Genomic DNA, 21,247 nt, shown 5'->3' with positions numbered 1-21,247 from the left:
GTTTGAGTGTGAAACTGACCTTAGGTTCAGCTATTAGGAAAACTAATGTTAAGCCAACTCCAAAATTAGTTGTAAACAAGTGATCATACTGATTACTGGAGGAATTCAATGTATCTTTACCAGCCCAAACTTGTCAAGCATTATATATATATATATATATATATATATATATATATATTATAAGTAATCATTATATATATAATGCAACAGATAAAAAGAAGTCATGAGATTATTTCATGTACAAAGCGATAATTAAAAAAAACTTTAAAAACAAAAAAGAAAATGGCTTAGAATAAGATTGCAAAAGACTCATCTCATGCATCAAATACAAAGGCAATCATGCATTATATAATCACCAAAATGGCCACAGTAAATCATTGCAAACATAACAAGAATAGAATACACAGAGGAAAAGGGGATAGAATGATAAAAATACAATTGCTTACCCATACTAGATGACCCAATCATTAGGTGACACACCTGCAGTTTGACATTCATAAGTATCAGTATATGCCAATTTACTTAAAATTGGAATTCAATATACAACTAGTTATATTTGCAGGTATACTTTTTATATATATATATATATATGTATATATTTGCAGGTATACAGATTTTTAGATATACACATGTAAATACACATGCATGCGCTTTTGTGAGTCAAAGAGTGAAGTAACAACCCTATGCATGCATCATAAACCAGTGATTACACTTGAAATAAAGCAGCGTTCGTTGACAGCACCATTTGAATTTACCTTTCCATCATTCATCTTCTGCACATCTATGCATCTCTCCAATGAGATATTTATGCACAACCTAAATGGATAGGTCAATTATTAACCTATATCTTTTAATAAAAAATCATGCATTTAACAACTTTATCTAGTCCCAACCTAGTCAGCACAGATAAACTTCCCAAAACTCTTCCAATTCAGACTGGAAAGTAATCAAATTACTGGACTAGAAGGATCGAGGCTGCAGTCCCCTAACCACCAGTTCAACCAATTGATCCACAAGAATAAAACTTAGTTAACAGACATTACAATTGAAAATCACTTGTGCAAGGGCTCATATTCTGTAGGGATCATTGGGTGGTAGCCCACACCTTAAGTGTGCCCTTAAGAATGAATCCCTGAAGTGCATTTATCACAACTCCTAGATTAATCTACCTAGCCTATTAATTATTGATTTATAGATGTACACATGTATTAATATAGAAAATCGGAGGTATGTGGTATGATCTTACGCAGCATATCACTCACTTTTTGGCGAGTCCAGACAACTTGTGAATTCCTTGAATGAATCCTCATTAGCTGGAGCACAATGAGGCAAAAAATAATAGTCAGAAAATCACATTTCATGTGGGATTAACATAACATCTTCATAATTCTCACATAATATTTCAAAATATTCAAATTTAGTTACAACTATCGCTCTCACTTTGTAGACATCAGCAGTGTACAGACCAATGAATTATGATACATAAATAGAAGAATCAAACAAGCAATCAGTGACATATGGGGGTAAAACCAAAGTTTTAAATTTCGTACCGTACCGGCCGGTACGGCCGAAATTTTTCGTTTTGGCCGTCCGGCCGGTACAGGTACTATACCTGTTCCGTAACGGCCAAAATACCGGCCGGTACCGGTCATACCGGCCTAAATTTCGGCCTGTACCGGCCTATATTTCGGCCGATACCGGCCGATATTTCGGCCTGTGTTTTTTTTTTTTTTTTTTTTTTTCGTTTTTTCAAACTACAAGCTTATTTTTTAACCCTCAATTCAGACTAGATTATTTATAATTTATATATATATATATGTATTTGTATATAATTTATTTATATATAGACTATTATTTTAGAATATAATTTATATATATAATTTATTTATAGATCGACTATCCCGAAACGTTATCCCGAAACGCTATCCCGAAACGGTACCGGTACCGAAATATTTCGTTCCAGTGCCTTGACCGGTACGGTGTCCGGTATGGTATTCAAAACATTGGGTAAAACTAAAACTTCCAGCATTATAAGATAGGCAACTGACATCATCATTGTACCTAAGCCTCACACCTAAGCTATAAATGATTTTTTTTATAAGCAAGATAAAAATTTTACTGAGTCAAAAAAGGGACTCATCCCAGTATATAGAAGGTATACAAGAGATCTTCCTAACTAGGAAAAGGAAAAGTGTTAGCAGATCTTGAAAAGAAGAAACAGAAAAACCACACTGTTTTGGACCACTGAGTGTATTAAGGAAAGATGACTTGAGCTCCATCACCTTCTTTTCACACACTTCAAAGCTCCATTCATTTATTTCTAGCCAAATACCACACAATAAGCAAAAGAAGATCATCCTCCACAATAACGTGCATTGATGGCTAGCAAATTGTTCTCTCCAACATGCCAGAAGATTTGACACTCGAGCAGGAAAAACCCAATCATTCCCAAATAGGCCAAAAGCAATATTTCATAAGACATCAGGGACTTCGCAATGCAATAGCAGGTGATCCCCAGAACTCCTCGTTCTTCTTGCACATACAGCACAGGTTAACCACAATGAATCAATGATACCCCCCTTACTCACATTTTCCTGAAGTCACAGTGCAAGTGAAGTTCACTCTAGGGGCCCTTATTCCTCCAAATAAGCTTTCAGGTCCCAAACATGGGCACACAATACATTGTGAAATGACATTACATTGAACACTCCTTTCCAGGATAGGCCCCAAACCATTTAATCGTCACCGTTATATCCCACCCGCTTCAAATACAACCAATCAAAGAACAACGAGAAGAGATCCACCTTCCAATCATTAACCTCTCTAACAAAATCAACACACCACCAAAAGAGATTCAGATGACAGTTGGTAATTCTTGCCACATAAGCATTTACTGACAAAATCCCCAAAATAGATTGGTCAAAGAGAGCTAGATTTCTAACCCCTATTCCACCTGCTTTAATAGGCGAGCATAACTTGGTCCAATTTACAAGATGAGGATTGGGCTCTCTCCCATTCCTCCCATGAGAAATCTCACTGCAACTTCTCCAGTCAGTTGGCAACACCCAAAAATAGTGGGAAGAGAAACATATAATAGGTTGGTAAGTTGGATAGTGTGCACTTATCAAAAAAAAAGTTGGATAGTGTGCACTTCATCAATATGTATCTACCAGCCTTAATAAATACAATCACTCACATCCTGCCAATCAGCGCTCCAGCGGGAAGACCAAGGTAAGTCATGGGTAAGGTAGAGATCCTACACCAAAAATTTCACCAAGCTAGCTACATTCTCAACCCTCCCAATTGGAAACAATTCCGACTTAGCCATTTTAATCTTCAAACAGGAGATAACTTCAAAGCAAAGGGATAAGCAAAAAAAGTAACAGAGATGATCTCCACTAGAATGACAGAATACCCAGGTATCGTCTATGAACAGTAAATAAGAGAGATTGAGCCTGATACCATTCCTGGCACCCATTAAGAATCCCCTCCATACCGTAATAGATATCATCCTGCTCAAGGAATCCATAATAATCACTGAAAGCAAAGGGGATATAGGGTCCCCTTGAAATAATCCTCACGTACTAGTCAAGAAACCCATGAGAGTTCCATTCACCAATACTGAAAAGCGCACAGAAGAGATGCAAGCATACCATTTCTTCCCAACACTACAAACACATGATCATAGGCCTTTTCAATGTCCAATTTACGTACTAGTGAAGAATCCCCAATTCCTTTCATCACATACCATCCTTTAACACCATAAACCCTTCAAACCCACAATGCAAAACCAACACCATTAATCAGAATCCCACTCCTGAACACATTTCCAATCTACATTCTCATCTTATACAAGAAGCAAAGAACACACAAAGCAGTGAAAATCGTAAATGCAAGAACAAAACACAAAAACACAAATAAATAAATATACAAAAACATAACAAACCTGATAAAATGCAAGAACAGCAATAATGGCATCCACTAGAGCAAGAAACACATTCAAGCACACCAAGACCCGTGGAAAGCAAGACTCTTCTCTCAATTCAAACATCTCTCTTTCTATCTTGGTGACTTTCTCTGAATGGGAATGAAGGGAGTGTCCACTGGCAATGTTTTTCGATCTAAACGGTGTAGAGTACGGTCGGAAATCCAAGTTCTTTCCGAGGTAACTTTCATGGCAGACCAGTTCGGCTGATTTTTTTTTTTTGCTTCCGATTCTGGGATTTCCGAAAGTTCCTAAACACAAAATTAAGCAGAGAAGAAAATCTTGAAATTTGGATAAGTTTGGGGGTATAAAGCAACAGAAAATGTCAGAGGTCAGAGAAGTAATTTAGGGGGAATACGATTGGGGAAAAAAAAGATACGGTATATTGTCTGATACTGACACGCGGGTGGCCTTCCACCGTGGAAAACTTGGGGAGAACTTTATACTATATTTTCCTTTTTATTTATATATAAATATATATATATATATATTACACATTTAATACATTTCTATTTTCTTTCTGCGTGATACATTTCTTATTATCTCTAAATATTTTTAAAAAAATTTAAAAAAGATTGATAAAAAAAAATGCTACCTCTCGTTGTAATGGGATAAGCATGAAATAAGAATATCCTCCATGTATCTTATATATAATAAGAAGCAAGCAGCTCCTAGTTTATGTTTTTTTTTTTTTAAATTTTTACCCCTACTTTATATTTATTTTTCCTTTCTGCCCCTAGTACCATTTTTCTTACTAATTTAATCTTTTTAAGATGTTATCGACTGATTTTAAGTATAAAATCAGAATTATTTTGCAGTTGTTATCATATTCTTATTTTTTTTAAGTTTTCCAGCTCTTACGCAAGTATTATCAGATACTACTTTGACCGCCTGCAGTTTAGTATAAAAGTGATTATCATGTTATTTGTTTTCTATTGTTTGCTATGTAATAAAATTGTTATTCTGACTTTCACAAATCTATTTCCTCGCTTATGGGTTCTAAATTGTTTGTGAAATCTAGTACTTCGTTTTTAGATTTCGGAATAAATTAGGTATGCTTCCGTTTGCTTTTGTGCTCAATCAAATATGAAATTTTCTATGCATTCATCAAATAGTACATACACATACATGCTACAAAAAATTTAGAGTACAAACTCAAATAAAATTGTAAGTTGACAAAATTGTTAAACATTTATGACTTTGATGATTTCAGACCCATTACTTACAATTTAAAAAATTATTTGAGATTTAAAAGATGATTTCATGTTAAATATCTGTTGAGATTTATAGGGAAAAAAAAGATACAACAAACAAAAAGAAGAAAAAATAAAGAAGAATAGAATCAAAGTAAAATAAAAATTTTGGCAAAATAAGAAAAAAAAAATCCACTTCTTTCTTCATTTACCTGAAGACAAATTTTATCGTAAATTTATAACATAATAGACGAATTCATAACAGATCGAGAAATTTACCAAAACAAAAAATAAAATTAAGACTTTTACAAATGCAAATTTTTACATATTTTTAGATTACAGCCAACAGAAATTATACAAAAAAAAAATTGAATTTGATATTGCACACCATCTCTTCAAATATGTGAAGATGTGTTGAGGTCTATAAAGGAAAAAAACCAATAGAAACGAATAATATCCATTAATTTATCTACAGATTCACAATAAAAAAAACAAACAAAATAAAGGTCAAATAGAAACAAAAAATAAAGACTAATTGAGAGGCCAAAAAGGAAATAATAAAATCTGGAGACAATATCTTCAAAGATATAAACATCTATTGAAATTTATAAGAAATAGAAAATAGAAAAAGATAGCAAACAAAAAACAAAGAATAATAGAGAAGAATAAAATCAAAGTAAAATAAAAATTTAGGCAAAATTAGGAAAAAAAAATCCACTTCTTTGATCATTTACCTACACATAAAAGATGAAAGAAAAAAAAAAAGTTAAAGCACAGATAAAAGGAAAGCGAAAACAAAAAATAGAAACAAAAAATAAAATTTAAACATAGACCAACTTCAAAAAAATTTTACATCTACTTCGATCTATATGTAGAAAAGCATAAACAAAACAAAAAAACTAAAGAACTAAAAGCATTAAAAAAAACTACCAAACAAGGAAAAAATTAAAAAAAAAAAAAGGAAGAAAAAGTGAAAGGGAGATGATAGAAATGAAAGAGATAAAGAAATTAGGACTAGGAATACAGTCTTGACACCAAGATTGCACATCTGAGCCATTTGGAGTTTTTGCAATCCAGATTTTTTGAAAAGAGTGATAGCTTTGGAATAAATTTGAGGATTTTGACCAGGTCGATACTAGGGTTTTCGAGGGTTTACCAAAACTGAGAGAGATTGAAAAGCTTTTTTTAAATTTTGGAGGCACCTCTGTTTATCGTTCGGGTGTAGCATGGGGGTTCCTTGACGTCTATCTTCTTGGTCTTTATCGGGCTGAGACCAGAAGCAGGCGAGGCTGAGAATGAAACGAAGGCAAACTGAGAAACAAAAAAATGGATAGAAATCCGTTGGGGAGAGTAGAGGAGGCGCGAGGGGATTTGTTGCTCATGGTATGTTCATTTGACTATCCGGGGAGAAAAAAGGAGAGAAACAAAGACCAAAAATGAGAGAAACAAAGAGAAATGTCGAAGATGAAGTATGTGAAAGAGAGAGTTTCCTAAGGAAATTATAAAGAAGCAGGAAAAGAACAAAGAAAATTATAAAAAGCAAGAAGGGAGAAGAAGAGTCGTATGGTAATTAGAGATCCATAACAAACTATCACAATAACAATAGAGGGGGAAAAAAAGGCTCTCGACCAATGAATTGATCTGGCTCCCAATACGTTCATCTTCTCTAAATTTTGGGATGAATTTTAGGAAAAACTTTCATTTCCCCCTCCGACCCGGTTCCCTAAATTAGGGTTATTCCCATCTTCAGGGAATCATTGTACATCCCAAAACACATATTTTATTATGGTTGTCCCTCTTTCTCTTTCCCTCTCGCGTTCACTCTCTCACGCGCCCTAGTTGCTATTGGCTCTCTCTCGCACTCGTCCATCAACGACAACCCCTCCGACAGAACACGATTAGTAAGTTTGTGCCATTTGATTCTCACACACACACAATCATTGTCTCTCATGTTGTTAGCTCTAAGAGAAATGCTGTCCTGAATTCGTCTGTACCTCTATCATTTTGGATCTCAATAATTCCATTGTTGAATCTTAAGCTAGATCTCAAAAACCCTAGTCAAAATTGCGAAATGGTTTCTGTCTATGCTTCTCTAGAGTTTCTACAATGGCAATTTTCATACGGATTTAGGAACAAAATTTGTAAAATCAATGACCTTGCCATTTGATTTTACTACTTGTTTAATTTGTGCTTTGTGTAATTTGTGTGTAGTTTATTCAATCTATAGCTTGTCATTTTATTCTATTACAAATTTAACATGATTCTATGCTTTGTTTCACTTTCAGTGACCTTGCCATTTGATTCTACTACATGTTTGATTTGTGTTTTGTGTAATTTGTGTGTAATTTATTCAATCTATAGCTTTCCATTTGGTTCTATTACAAATTTAACATGATTTTGTGCTTTGTTTCACTGTTAGTGACCTTGCCATGATTCTATTACATATTTAACATGATTTTGTGCTTTGTAAAATCAATGCCATTACCATTTGATTCTATTACAAATTTAACATGATTATGTGCCAATTTTCACTTCAGTGACCTTGTCATTTGATTCTACTGCTTGTTTGTGTGTAGTTTATTTAATCTATAGCTTGTCATTTGATTCTATTGCAAATTTAACATGATTATGTGCTTTGTTTCACTATCAATGACCTTGCAATTTGATTCTCCAACTTGTTTGATTTGTGTTTTATGTAATTTGTGTATAGTTTATTCAATCTATAGCTTGCCATTTGATTATATTACAAATTTAATATGATTATGTGCTTTATAAAATAAGTAACCGCCATTTGATTCTATTACAAATTTAACATGATTTTGTACTTTGTTTCACTGTCAATGACCTTGCTATGATTCTATTACAAATTTAACATGATTATGTGCCTTGTAAAATTAGTAACCTAGCCATTTGATTCTATTACAAATTTAACATGATACAGTTTTCACTATCAGTGTGATAAGTTTTTATAAATTCAGATTTAAAAATTGATTTTGGAAACAATTTCTAAAATTTTGATTGATTACTAGCTCCCACAGATTTGGGAAAGATGGCACAATTAGTGTACAAAAGTGTACTCTAAATACCCTATTATTAGACTAAAATGTTAAAATGTGAATAAAAATCGTAGGAATTAATGTGTATTATTGAATTGAATTTCTATTTATTTTGGAATACTCTTAAGTAGATTTTTATGTTTAATTTCAAAGTCTAAAAAAGAGTAAGTCAAAGAAAATAGCAAGTCAAAGCCCAGTTAAATTCAAATGGGGACTTTCCAGTAGGCAAGACGTTAGAACAAGCTAAAAATTTTCAAAAAGTGTAGAACTCTTCAAATAAGGATAATGATGAGGTTTGAGAGCAATTTGGATAAATAAAAAAAAAAAAAGAAAAAATCATAAAGGGAAACCGCAAGAAGTACTCTAAGTCTGAAATTCGCTAGAAGACAGTCTGAGCATACTTTGGTATTTTAAACGTAACTTTCAACTCACACATTCGATTGATGCAATTCTTGATGCGTTGAAAAGATATCTTAAAGGGCTACAACTTTGTCTCTAATAAATATTTCTAAATTCTAACTTCTGAGGTACGTACATGGCTACAAAGCTGAGTATTAAAATTTAAGAAATGTTTTATATGGGAATCATAAAGATATTAGGATTTCTTTCCTACCCTATATAAGCATATCATTAGCAAGAAATTGAAGAGTTTTGAATATTATAAATTTGAGATAATTATATTAAATCTTACCATGGTTTGATTTTGTTGAGCTATAGGATTATGAATATATGATTGTGACTTAAACAGACTTTTCATACCATTGATGTGATCTTTTGCTGCATTATTGTTTGTATAGTGTTGTCTCTAGATCTGATATTCATTTTTATATATGAAAACTGTGGTTTGTAAAGGAGAATAGATTCTAAAATTAAATTTGAGAAAGTAGATAAATATAATGCCATATCTACTAATTAAGAATTTGGTGCCATAATTCTTAATTGTGTATATAATTTGGATTGAAAAAGTCAGAGTATTAAATCTGATTGATAAGAGCCCAAAGATTTACTTGTCTTCTTATCCGTTTCCTAATCTCACTTTAATTATGTGCTTTAGGTAGAATTTTCAGATTCTTATCATATTGTAATTTGATTTTTTTTAAGCTTGCGTCTTGTTGTGTTTCTTCCTACTCTCTGTGGATCGACACCCTGAACTATACTATAATACCGCGTACTAGTTTGGACGTAATCAAATTTTGGCGCCGTTACCGGGGAGACGGTGGAAGAATTGATACAAGATAAATTTATTCCAGCCGTTTGTAAAGGCCGTAACTTCGTTCCATCTTTTAATTTGCTACATTATTATTTTTTCTTTCTTTTCGTAATACTTTTAATTTTTAGTATTTTTTTTACCTTGCATGCACATATATAGAGACACCTTGGATAGATTTTCTTGTAGATCTGTGCCATAATCAGAATCAAGTTTTTTAAATCTTTTATTTGACAATCCATATAGTTTCAAAGAAATGAGTGAACACGAAGATCAACTCACTAGAACTCTCTAAGATTACCTCCACCTTACACGCATAGCCACACCATCATGCATCATGTTTCCAGCCAACACTCTTCAACTTGATTTTAAAACAAGAATGATACAGCTACTTCTCACCTTTCATGATTTAGAGAATGAAAATCCTTATTTACACATTAAGGAGTTTGAGGAAGTAGTTGCAAACTTTTCATAGTCATAATGCTACATATGATATTGTGAGACTTAAATTTTTTCCTTTCTCTTTGAAGGATAGAGTAAAGAGCTGGCTCTACTCACTAAGACCACAATCCATAGAATCATGGAATGAGATGACACATGTATTCTTTAACAAATATTTTTTCCAACATAAAACCAATTATTTGAATAGGCAGATCTCCACCTTTGAACAAAAAGATAGTGACACCTTGTATCAGGTTTGAGAGTGGTTTAAGAAGTTGTTAAGTATGTGTCATCACCATGGTATGAGAATTGACGCTTAGTTAGTTATTTCTATGAGGTACTTATACCTTGAGAGCGTCAATTCATAGAGATGATGTAGAATGGTGAATTTTCGTAGAAAAATCCAGACGAGGTTATAGAATATCTCAATGAACTTGCTGAAAAAGCTTACACTTGGACCAGAACTTGTACTACTGAGAGTACAAATAGGTCACGCTGGAAATCCAAATGGTGGTAGGATTTACCATATTAGGGAAGAGGATAACCTAAATGTTAAGGTGGAGATGCTTACTACGGAGTTAAAGGTGTTAAAAACTAAAAATTTAAAGCTAACACACATGGCTACTCATGTTGACTCATTTTGATTGTATTTTATGTGTGGTGGTGTGGATTACCTAGCTCAAGAGTGCCTTACATTTGTTGAAAAGAGAGGAATGTATGAGGAACAATGTAATACCTTAGGTATGTACAAGAAGTTTTGCACATTTCTTCGAAACCTACGATCCAGGATGGCGTAATCATCCCAATTTTAGCTGAAAATTTGAAAACCAACACGTTGTACAGCCACCAGCAGAGAGACAGATAGAGGCTGAGAGAGTTGAGACTTGAGAGACGAGAGAGTGAGGGACGAGAGAGTTGAGAGAAGAGAGAGTTGAGAGATGAGAGACTTGAGAGTGAGAAGGGGTGAGACCGCGAGGCAGAGACACAGACGAGAGAGTGAGCGGACGAGAGAGTTGAGAGAAGAGAGAGTGAGAGACGAGAGAGTTGAGAGTTGAGAGACGAGAGACTCGAGAGTGAGAAGGGGCGAGGCCTCGAGGCAGAGACGCAGACGAGAGAGTGAGTAGTGAGCGGACGAGAGAGAGAGTGATGCAGAACAAGATGGGAGGGAGAAAAAGACTAGGAATTAGAGTTTAGTTGGAACGACGCCGTTACCTATTGAGTTAATATTTTCAATGTGTTTTTTTTAAAATGGTAATTAAAACTTTTTTTGATGGTTTGGAAAATCGATTTAATATACTATAGTCTAATATATTAGACTATATAATAGTATTAACTATTAATATTAGACTATTAGTATAGCTATATATTAATATTAGTTATATTGATTTAGTATAACTATATTAGTATAAGTTATAAACTATATATTAGTATTAGTTATAAACTTTTAGTGATTTAGTATAACTATATTAATTATAAGTATAACTATAGTCTATATTAGAATATTAGTATAGTTATATATTAATATTAGTTATAAACTTACAGTGATTTAGTATAACTATATTAGTATAAGTATAATTATAGTCTATATTAGACTATTAGTATTAGTTATAAGCTTATATATTAGTATAGCTATATAAATTATTAGACTATATAATAGTATTAATATTAGACTATTATTATAGTTATATATTAGTATTAGTTATAAACTATAATATTAGCATAGCTATATAATATATAATCAATTAAATTTTTATTTTTAAGATTAAACTTTTATTTTATAATAACATTATTTTATATATAATTATATTAATAATATATGATCAAACAAATTACAAATATTTACATTTAAGATTAACATTTTATGTTAAGATTTATAAATTATAATAAGAAATTATTTCATATATGATATATAATTATATATATTATGTATAAAAATTCCACATATAATTATACATTATATATAAAACTTATATATAAAAAATATTTTGAATAATATTAATTTTGTATAAAACTTATATATAAAATATAATTTTTTATATATTTTTTTATCAACCAGTCCGAAAAATCGTAAAATCGAAATTAGACCGGTTCCAGCCGATTTTTACATTACAAGAAGGGTCCAGGACCGGACCGGTTCAAAACCAAACCAACGGATCCGGTCCTTGGTCTATAGGTCAATTTACAATATGGGGTATATAGGTCAATTTTTAAATTATATATATATATATATATATATATATATATTGTAAATAGGATAGTTTTCTAATTAAAATACGGACTCAACAGTGGTTAATTATATGCTGAAGCAGGCACTTTCTTGTACTCATGATGAAGAGTCCTTGGCAAGGCTTCACAGGCCACCTAAGCCCTAAAACGCATGATGCAATTAATGGCAATCCCATTTTAGGAATCTTTATTTCCAGACAAGACCAGTGGCGAATTATTTATTGAAAGCATTCAGAAGTAGAAAGGCCAAAGAATAGTGATATACATATAATATATTTTCACAATATATTTTACAATAATATTATAAAATAGGATATTTTTATAAAATGATATTACTTTTATAAGATATTTTATAAAAATATATTTAATTTAAAATAAAAATATTGTGTATAAATTATTTTTCAAAACGAAAACTCCCTCATAAAATTATCAGCAGCAATTTAAGAAGGTATGTAGGGAGCCACAAAATTAATTTAATTGGTGAGATCCTTATAAATTCCTTCGCCACAACAATGACAGTTGAAAAACGACGAAATGTGCACATGACGATGGCCTATAACTTTTATACTATCGGGTACTATTAAATGCTTGATAAATATTATAGAAACTATGCATGCGGTCTATATATCCATGCAGTATGAAAGACTAATTAACTCTTAGAATTCGAATAAAAATTTTAGAAGATTATAAGCCAAACATGTTTTTTGAAAGGGAATATAAGAATGAGATTAGTTTGTGTTTCTCTTTGGGACTATAGCCATCAGTTTCTTTAAACCTGACGTTCTACCTTACTTTTAGGATGGCGTGTATCCCTCATGCACGCGCCACCATAGTCTCGATGTTTACACTTTTTTTTTTTCTAAGGTTGAAAATACAGATCTGTAACTTTTCGAATTGTAATTTACTATTCTCATATATATTTTACGTTTTATGTATTTCCTTTGTTTTAGGTTAAAAAAAGATACATAGTCTCTTGAATTTTTGTTTATAGAGTGTGTCCTCTACTCCATCTTAAACAAAGTGTGAGGTTGTTTAAATTTGTCTTAGGACATAATGTGGAGTTTGTTAAATCTATCTTAGGACAAAGTGTTGTTTCTCAGATGATTTGTCTGTAAAAAGTTACAGTAATGGACTAGACCATGTTAGTCACAAAGAAATTTGTGTATTAGAGAGGCTTAAAAGCAGTAGTTGCTTATATTCTGTATGTCTCAGGTTAAAGTTGTAATATCCTGTTATGAATGAATGAAGATTATTCTACCTGAAAAAAAGAAAAAGAAATAAGAATGAGATTAGTCTGAAATTTAACTTCTTCCCAAAATATGTTGTGGTCAATTAGTAAGCCAACGAAGGGTGTTTAAAGTTTCATAACATGCAGGAGCAACCACAATAAATATGAAAGACAGTACTCCTAAGCTTTCCATACAAAGCCACGGAGGAGCCTTGCAATGTCATCTCATATAGAAAGAATGGAGGACGAGAATCCAATATTAGAAACACAGAAACGGCCTCTCTGAACTCTCCATCCTCCTCTAACCTTCATATCAAGAACCAAGAAAAATCCATCCGGCCTGATCTTCCATCACAAAATGGGGAGGCGAAAGATTGAGATGGTTATGGTGAAGGACGGCAGCTCCAGGCAGGTAACCTTCTCCAAGCGTCGAAACGGCGTTTTTAAGAAAGCGAACGAGCTCGCTACTTTATGCGGTGCAGAAGTAGCCGTAGTTGCTTTCTCTCCGGGTGGAAAGCCATTCTCCTTCGGCCAACCGAGCGTTGGGGCTGTTTCAGACCGGTTCCTCCATCGGGACCAAAGAAAACCCAATCATGGTAAAAGTACTGTCGTTGGTTCTTCCAAGGATGGTGCCTGCAAGGTGAGCATCCTTACTCAGCAACTTAATGAGCTGCTTAAGCAGTTGTATGATGAGAAAAAAAGGGGAGAGATGCTTGAGAAAGCGAAGGAGAAAAGCGGATACAAAGCACCGATCATCAATGAGATGGGTTTGCAGGAACTAGGAGAATTGAAGGGATCGCTGGAGAGGCTTAGGGAAGACATAAAAGCACGAGTCAATGAGATGGAGGCATCATCTTCGTTGCTGCTCCTGGCAAAGAAACCTGTCCATGAATCTGAAAGGCCAGTTGCTAAAAAAGTTCCCAAGTCTTATATTTGATGCAGATAATTTAGATTATGGCTCTTTCAAAGGACTTTCCAAATGTGTGCTCAAATATCAGAATGAATGAATGAATGTTGTTAGTGGTAATAGTATTTATATTTTTGATTGCCTAAATTAATACCCATGATTAATGGAAGAACGTTTGCTATGTCGTTACTGTACTCATGTTTTCCATTTAGCTTTTAATACATATATATATATATATATATATATACATATATATAGTTACTCTTCAGATTTGTATATAAAATTAAATATGTTCGTATGCCCGATCACGGATACACACATGCATCTGAGAGAGCTGACTCATATTGTTTTATGAGTAGCGTAGTACCGCTCGGTAATACCGCTTTTGCTTTTTAATTTATTTTTATATTTTTTTAATATATTTAAATGTTTTTAAAAAATAAAATGAAAAATATATTAATAAATTTAAAATTACTTTCTTAATCATTAAATAAAAAAAAAATTAAAACAAAAATTTCCTGCAGCGATATATTAAAGTGGTACATAAGGACGGCATTTAGATATCGTTTGGATTCGAAAATGAGTTGAGATTTGTTGTGAAAAGTAATGAGATTTGTAAGTTAAAATTGATGAATAATAATAAATAGTAGTGAAATGAATTGAGATGAATTAAAATAAATTAAAATGACTTACGAATACAACTTTTCTCTTATTTTATTTCCAAGGAATTCTATAATCAAAGTTGGTTTTTCTGATCAATAATGTTTGATGCAATGATCCCATGCATGAGCTATGCATGTCCGTCTAGTGATTGTTGACTGTTTAAGTCATATCCTTGACGTCATGTCATTGAACGTTAACATTGACAGATCAATGGTCAATATTTGATCATTAAACGTCATACCACGTTAACATTGACAGATCAATGGTCAATAGTTGATCATTAATCGAACTGACGTGACAGTACCGCGCGATCCGGTGATGTCAACCCATGCAGATCTGTGTTCTAAAATTTTTGCACAAAGCACTGTTCTTTCTCGCATTTGCTGTCAACCGCTTCTTGCACGGTGCACCACATTGAAAGTTTCCTCAGCCAACAGACAAGCTGTAGGCATATAACACCAAGCCAGTGTAGGTTGTATACCAAACAAATTTCTCAAGAATCTTCAAAAATTATCAAACATTTGCATACCAAACAGGCCCAGCTTTCAGTTTTCTTTCAGATTGCAATTTAAACCCAAGAAACCAAGAAACACTTTGCAGAAAGCACATCGGTACAAAATCAAAATGACACTGTCAAATTTTGTAATCATAAAATGCAAATGTAAGCCTTAATTTACACAAAAATTGATACCTTTAATGGCAACAACAAATCACAAAGCTATTCAGAGATCAAATATCCAACTGTTGTCCAAAGTACCATTTACCCTTGTAGAAACATTACTTTTCCGACAACAAACCTACAGTCCTACTAATCCAGCTCTGAGTCTGAATCCTCACTTTCTATATCCTCACCGCTTTCCTGCAAAAAGATAATGTTTCATGTAATCTGCTGCAGACTCCTGTGAGACCATTGAGCATTCAAGACAAAAATCAGCCTACAAAAAACAAAGACTACGAAAAGAAAGTTTACCAGTTTCTTTATGTAATCTGCCATGGCTTTATCAAACTCCGCTCGTTTAACAGTAGCTATGTCATAATACTGAACTTTTTCCTATCACATGACCCACAACAATTGCAAAGAGAAGAAAGAAGAGTGAAAAAGAGTTTAGAATGATAGAACTCTTACCAGCGAAACCTTAAACTTCCTTCTAAAGGCGTTGTAAGAGGAAATTTGTAAAACTAGCCAAAAGGTGCAGAGCCTTTTGATTTTCTATACGAAAATATAGGTGAAGAAATAACATATAAAAGTGAAAATGACAAGCTTCGATTTGGAAATAATTATTACTGCTTTATAATGTTTAGAACCTAAGACACCAACACCCCCCCCCCCCCCCCCCCCCAAAAAAAAAAAAAAAAAAAGGAAAATACAATTCTCTAAATGCTAAGGCACTCCTAAGCTTGAAAAAGACCATTAAAAAAAACTTGTGTGGCACTGCAAATCAAGTCATGCCTCAACATTTCCGCATGAGTTAAAAAAATTAGCAAAATATCAAGCAATCACAGACCCAGAACCAAAAGTCATGAAAAAATTTCAATTTATTTATCTCTTTACATATAATGGATTTGCCCAAAAGGGAGAAAATCAGAAGTTTTATTATGAGAGGGAGAAAAAAAAGGAAATCACATAGATAGCAGCACCGTTTATCATTACCACATTAGAATTTTGTTTCAAACAGAAACTTGTGCACTCGCTAGAAAAATCTAATGAGAATGAAGTATTGATTACATGCTTAGAAATTACAATAAAATATCAGCTTGAAAGCAAAAATTGAAAAAAAAATATTAGTACTCAATAATAGGATAATAACTTGGGCTAAAAACTCAGATTTTGGTGGCTGCCTCTACACCTACAGTAGAAGAAAATGGAAGGATTCCAGTGAAAGCAACCCTGAAATAGACGGGGGCAAGAGGCCCTAACCACCACTGCCTTTCAGATTGGCACCACTTTTACTGACAGTGCCCCGGCAATAATCAAGCAGAAAAATCCTCAAGACAAACCTCTGCCTTTGCCATCGATTCCAAATTAAAGGGCAATGTTAAACATAAAGAGAGAAAAAAAATTGCAGTTCCTTTGTTTTTTCTTAAACCAAGTTCACATACTCCAAATCAAATAATTAAAAGAGTATCCAAATAAGAGCCATCTCCATTAATATGAAATATCTTGATTAGGAAATATTGCCAACTTAGTAGCTAACTCTACACTAGTGTGTAGGATCACATTCCTTCAAAATAACAATTGTCTTAGTTTTCTCCTTCAGCCAGTGATTAGTGCATATAATGCAAACAATTTAATGGTCACCTTCAACTTCTATAAAAATGGCTGTAGGTTCCATAATTTAAGGTAAGTGCAAGAAAGACTCACTCAAAGGGACATGAGTGGTCACATGAGTCATATTGACTCAATTTGATACAACCAAGGTAAATTTTTGGCATATTACAAGAGAGTAAATCCAGTCAGAAATGGTCTATTTTGCCCCAAGAGATCATAATAATCAGGGGTAACATTTTATCAAAATTTGAGTCTAATACAACTAACATTTTTTCAGTCCAAGCCACTATAGAAAAAATAAGGTCAAAAACATTAAAGAACCAAAACAATCGGGACATACTCAACCTTAATTACTTGCACTAAACAACAAAACATGTCTTTGCCAGGGAATTACTCAAATCAACAAAGCAGATAATCCTTAATCCTAACACCAAAGATTTAATTTTTTTTTTTTTTTTATAATTAATAAGAATTTTATTACGAAGAATAGGCACAACCCAAGTACACAAGAAGTATACAAAGGAAATACCTACTACACACTAGAAAGCAGGAAACTACGACAGAAACAGATTCAGTACGAAAGACTTCAAAAAATAAATAGAAAAGAATGCTTAATATAGGTACAAACCTCATATGTCATTGTTTTCCACTTCTCTCCACATGCCTTGCCAATCTGAAAGATGGGAATAGAGCTTATTTCATGTATAAGAAAAGAAGAGAGCGTGCAAGCAAGAAAGAGAGGGCATTAAATGTAACAAACCAAGGAAAGTCCAACCAAAATTAAGCTTATATTCCAAAAGGAGTAGTCAAGGTTGTTGAAGTTCCTTGAATCATTATAAAGGCCAGGTTTCCATTCACCAGCCTTTAATAGGTGTGGGATGTTATAATTAATCTTCTTGCTCAAACCTCTGACTCGTCAAGCCATTCCATGGTAGCATAGCCCAAAATCCCCACACTTCTGATTTGACTCTAGTAACAATTATAACGATCCAAAAGGACTAATCGATATTATAATTGGAGCTCCACAAGATCATTGTAAAGTAGTTCACAAATTTTTCCATCTCAGGCAATGTCAGATCCTATTTATCAAACTCTCTCATTCGCTACTCCCACATATATGCAGGCTGTTAAATTAAATTTATAAATTAATACAAAATTGAAAACTATGTCCCACTTACATCACGCATTGACTTGACATTTGGGTTCTGCTCTTGAAAATCCTTACGAAAATCTTCCCTTGAAAAACAAAGCAAAATTTATTTCAATAAATGAAAAAGTTTTAAAGATAGGTTCTCGCCTACGAACAACTTGCCATACTAAGCTTACTAATATAATGGTAGAATTGAGGTGATGCAAATCATTTTCTAGTATCGACAATAATAATGAAGCAAATATATTTTAAAGCACGAATATAGGACTTAAGGTGAAGCTTAACAAATGGATTTCAAATTATGACAAGGAAGTGACACAAAACTCAAAGTTAGACCTAGCTGAAAAATATAATTTTTTTATTTATAATTAAGACCTAGCTGAAATATAATTTAAAACTTAAGATTGTTGTAGATGAGCGTTATGTGTCATATTGGGTGGGTGGATTGCAAAAGAATTACATGAGAGTTAAATTCCATAATGGTTGTATAGTAGGCAAAACTGATATTTATAACTAAATTTAAAAAACTCTAAACTTAAGAGTGACCAGTACTTTTTTGGGTATAGTTTAGATGCAACTACGCCTTTTCCTAGATTTTTGAGGTGAAAGTTATGGCTGATTGGTGAAAGTCATGGAATGTCTCTCTTTAAATTTCTGTATGTATATAGACTCCAGAAATTATTTTCTCCAACTCCAGAGAACATTAAGAAGTTATTCTTAGTACTTTTAGAGTCGTTGATTAGTTTTTTAAACAGCCTATGACAGCAAAATGAGCAACACAACTTTTAATATGGAGTGACGACCAAAGGAAAATGTGCTAGTCACATCTATGCTACAATCCCAAAAAGATTAGTCGATTTGAAACTTCCATAGAATTGCTTATAATTCCAATTTGACCTAATAAGTAGCCAATGTTAGATTTAGCACTGATGACTACCTTTATAACTTACTCTATGTGAGTTATTCATTTCCAATGTGGGATTGAGGTGTTACAAACTCCTCTTAAACTCTTGACGCCCTTGTCAAGACCATATCATATAATGCTTTAGTATCACATGACTTACCTTACAGGAAGGCTCTAATACCATATGTAACAACCAAAGGGAAAATGCTACTCAAATATGCACAAAAACTTCAAAAAGAAAAGTCAGTTTGAAGCTTTCCTAGAATCACTAATAAATCCCACTTTCATCTAGTAGGTAGCCAATGTGAAACTTAACACTCATGAATACCTTTATAACGTACTCTGCAAATCATTCCTTTTAGAATGCAAGAATGGAGTGTTACACTGACAGGATTTTTTTTCCAATAGTAAAGTATACCAGTCCAGAATATCCGCTCTGACCTTACTTTAGCCAAGCATTTTAGTATCTAGTCTTGCTTGGTAAATAATGCATTCAAGCGCTAAAAAATCCTAAACAAAAAATAAAATAAAATATGGCACATACAAGAAGTAGAAGAAAGCCGTTGGCGGTTTCTTTGGCTTATTAGTATCATATTTATCATTTTTCTTCTTATGTTTTGTTTTGATCTTTTTTGCCGACTTGGGTCTCCTCTCCACGCTAACTTTGCTCAGCCTTGCCGACCTCTTCATCCCCTCGCTTGATTTTGTTCTCAATGCCATCTGACTACAAATTTTCAATCAAATTCTCTCTTTAATTGACATTCGGAAGTAAAAGAAATCAGACCAAAAATGTTCAATTGTTCTCTATGAAGAGCATAATAGAAATACGGTTGACATAAAAATGAAAAAGGAAAATCCTCTCCTTTATTTCATTTGTATTTTCGTTTCTTGGTTTTCACAGGAGCCAAACAAAGCCTAAACGTATGTACAAATTATATCTGTAAAAGGGTCCAAAACCATAGATAATCCCATTGAAAGAAGAGAAATAAAACTACCAGTCTCCGATTCTCAACATCAAAATGAATAGAACAACCCCCTCCCCAAACACGCACACACGCTCAAGAAGCCAAATGCAACTGCTTTGGTCAGCTGAGGTTTGCTCTGCGCTTAATGAAATCCAGAACAAGACACTCAATAATTGAAAACTTCTTCCTTCTTTGCTTATTTTCTTTTATTCTCTCTTTCTGGGTATTGTTAGGAACCAAAAAGAAAGCCCTTAGCAGCTAAAAGAGTAAAGGACACCCAAGACTTTGGGAAGAACATGCGAAATACGGAAGGAGTGAAAGGTTCTTACTCATCGGATGCTCTCTTGGGGACCGTAGCAGAGGCAGACGCTCGAGACGAGGGAGAAACTTGGGACTTCTTAGCATTCTTCGCCATTTCTTTTGAGCTTCCTGTGGTGGCCGGGCGTGGCTCGGTGTTAACAATAGCTTTGAGTTAAATCGTCAAATCGACACGGTCATTCAATTGTGAAACCATTAACATCAATCAACCATGGAAAACAACTGAGCGAAAACAAAATTGGAGAATGAGTTGACTACGGGTCGTTTAAATTGCTATGTCATCCAAAAAACACATAATAATAATGATGATCATGATGAAATCCACTGTATTTGAATATCGTATCAGAAATCGTGTCGGTCAAAATATTAAAATGAAATATTTTTATATCAACATCATTTAATATACTATTCTGAGATAATCGATATATAAATAAATTATATATATAAATATATATAAAAATTAAATTTTAAAATAATAGTTTATATATGAATAAATTATATATAAATACATATATATATAAATTATAAATAACTTAGTCTGAATTGAGGGTAAAAAAATAAGCTTGTAGTTTGAAAAAATGAAAAAAAAATTGAAGGTCGAAATATCGACCGGTACCAGCCGAAATAGGCCGGTACAGGCCGAAATAGAGGCGGAACGACCGGTACCGGCCGATACGGCCGGTATTTAGGCCGGTACGAAACATATAGAGTACTTGTACCGGCCCAGCGGCTGGT

The 21,247-nt window shown here is 33.2% G+C and overlaps 3 protein-coding genes across 4 annotated transcripts in view; 1 reads left to right on the top strand and 2 right to left on the bottom strand.

Annotated features, from left to right (window-relative positions):
- Positions 1 to 4,407, bottom strand: part of LOC121267370 (tobamovirus multiplication protein 1-like) — a 31,202-nt gene extending 26,795 nt beyond the window's left edge. Inside the window, exons 1-3 of the mRNA XM_041171242.1 lie at positions 3,947 to 4,407; positions 1,263 to 1,313; positions 447 to 480 (exon numbers count right to left, since the gene is read on the bottom strand). Coding sequence (XP_041027176.1) covers positions 447 to 480; positions 1,263 to 1,313; positions 3,947 to 4,051 — 190 coding nt within the window. The 5' untranslated portion in view covers positions 4,052 to 4,407. The remainder of the gene's footprint in view (positions 1 to 446; positions 481 to 1,262; positions 1,314 to 3,946) is intronic.
- Positions 4,408 to 13,630: 9,223 nt separating this feature from the next.
- On the top strand, positions 13,631 to 14,273 carry LOC121267086 (agamous-like MADS-box protein AGL29). The gene has a single exon (XM_041170963.1). The coding sequence runs from the start codon at positions 13,695 to 13,697 to the stop codon at positions 14,271 to 14,273; it is 579 nt and encodes a 192-aa protein (XP_041026897.1). The 5' UTR covers positions 13,631 to 13,694.
- Positions 14,274 to 15,535: 1,262 nt separating this feature from the next.
- On the bottom strand, positions 15,536 to 20,731 carry LOC121268484 (high mobility group B protein 14-like). Of its 2 annotated transcripts, none has more exons than XM_041172791.1 (6): positions 20,524 to 20,731; positions 19,774 to 19,953; positions 18,354 to 18,411; positions 17,804 to 17,848; positions 15,877 to 15,957; positions 15,536 to 15,765 (listed from the first exon to the last, which is right to left on the bottom strand). In XM_041172791.1, the coding sequence occupies exons 1-6, from the start codon at positions 20,607 to 20,609 to the stop codon at positions 15,715 to 15,717; spliced, it is 501 nt and encodes a 166-aa protein (XP_041028725.1). In that variant the 5' UTR covers positions 20,610 to 20,731; the 3' UTR covers positions 15,536 to 15,714. The 2 variants fall into 2 exon arrangements, with proteins under 2 accessions (XP_041028725.1, XP_041028727.1); XM_041172793.1 differs by having other exon boundaries at positions 19,774 to 19,949; positions 20,524 to 20,662.
- Between the last annotated feature and the right edge of the window lie 516 nt (positions 20,732 to 21,247).

This window comes from Juglans microcarpa x Juglans regia, chromosome 5S (assembly GCF_004785595.1).
Source record: "Juglans microcarpa x Juglans regia isolate MS1-56 chromosome 5S, Jm3101_v1.0, whole genome shotgun sequence".
Lineage (NCBI taxonomy): Eukaryota > Viridiplantae > Streptophyta > Magnoliopsida > Fagales > Juglandaceae > Juglans > Juglans microcarpa x Juglans regia.
Note: the sequence above shows the minus strand (reverse complement) of the source record. Positions and strands in the feature narration are given on the sequence as shown.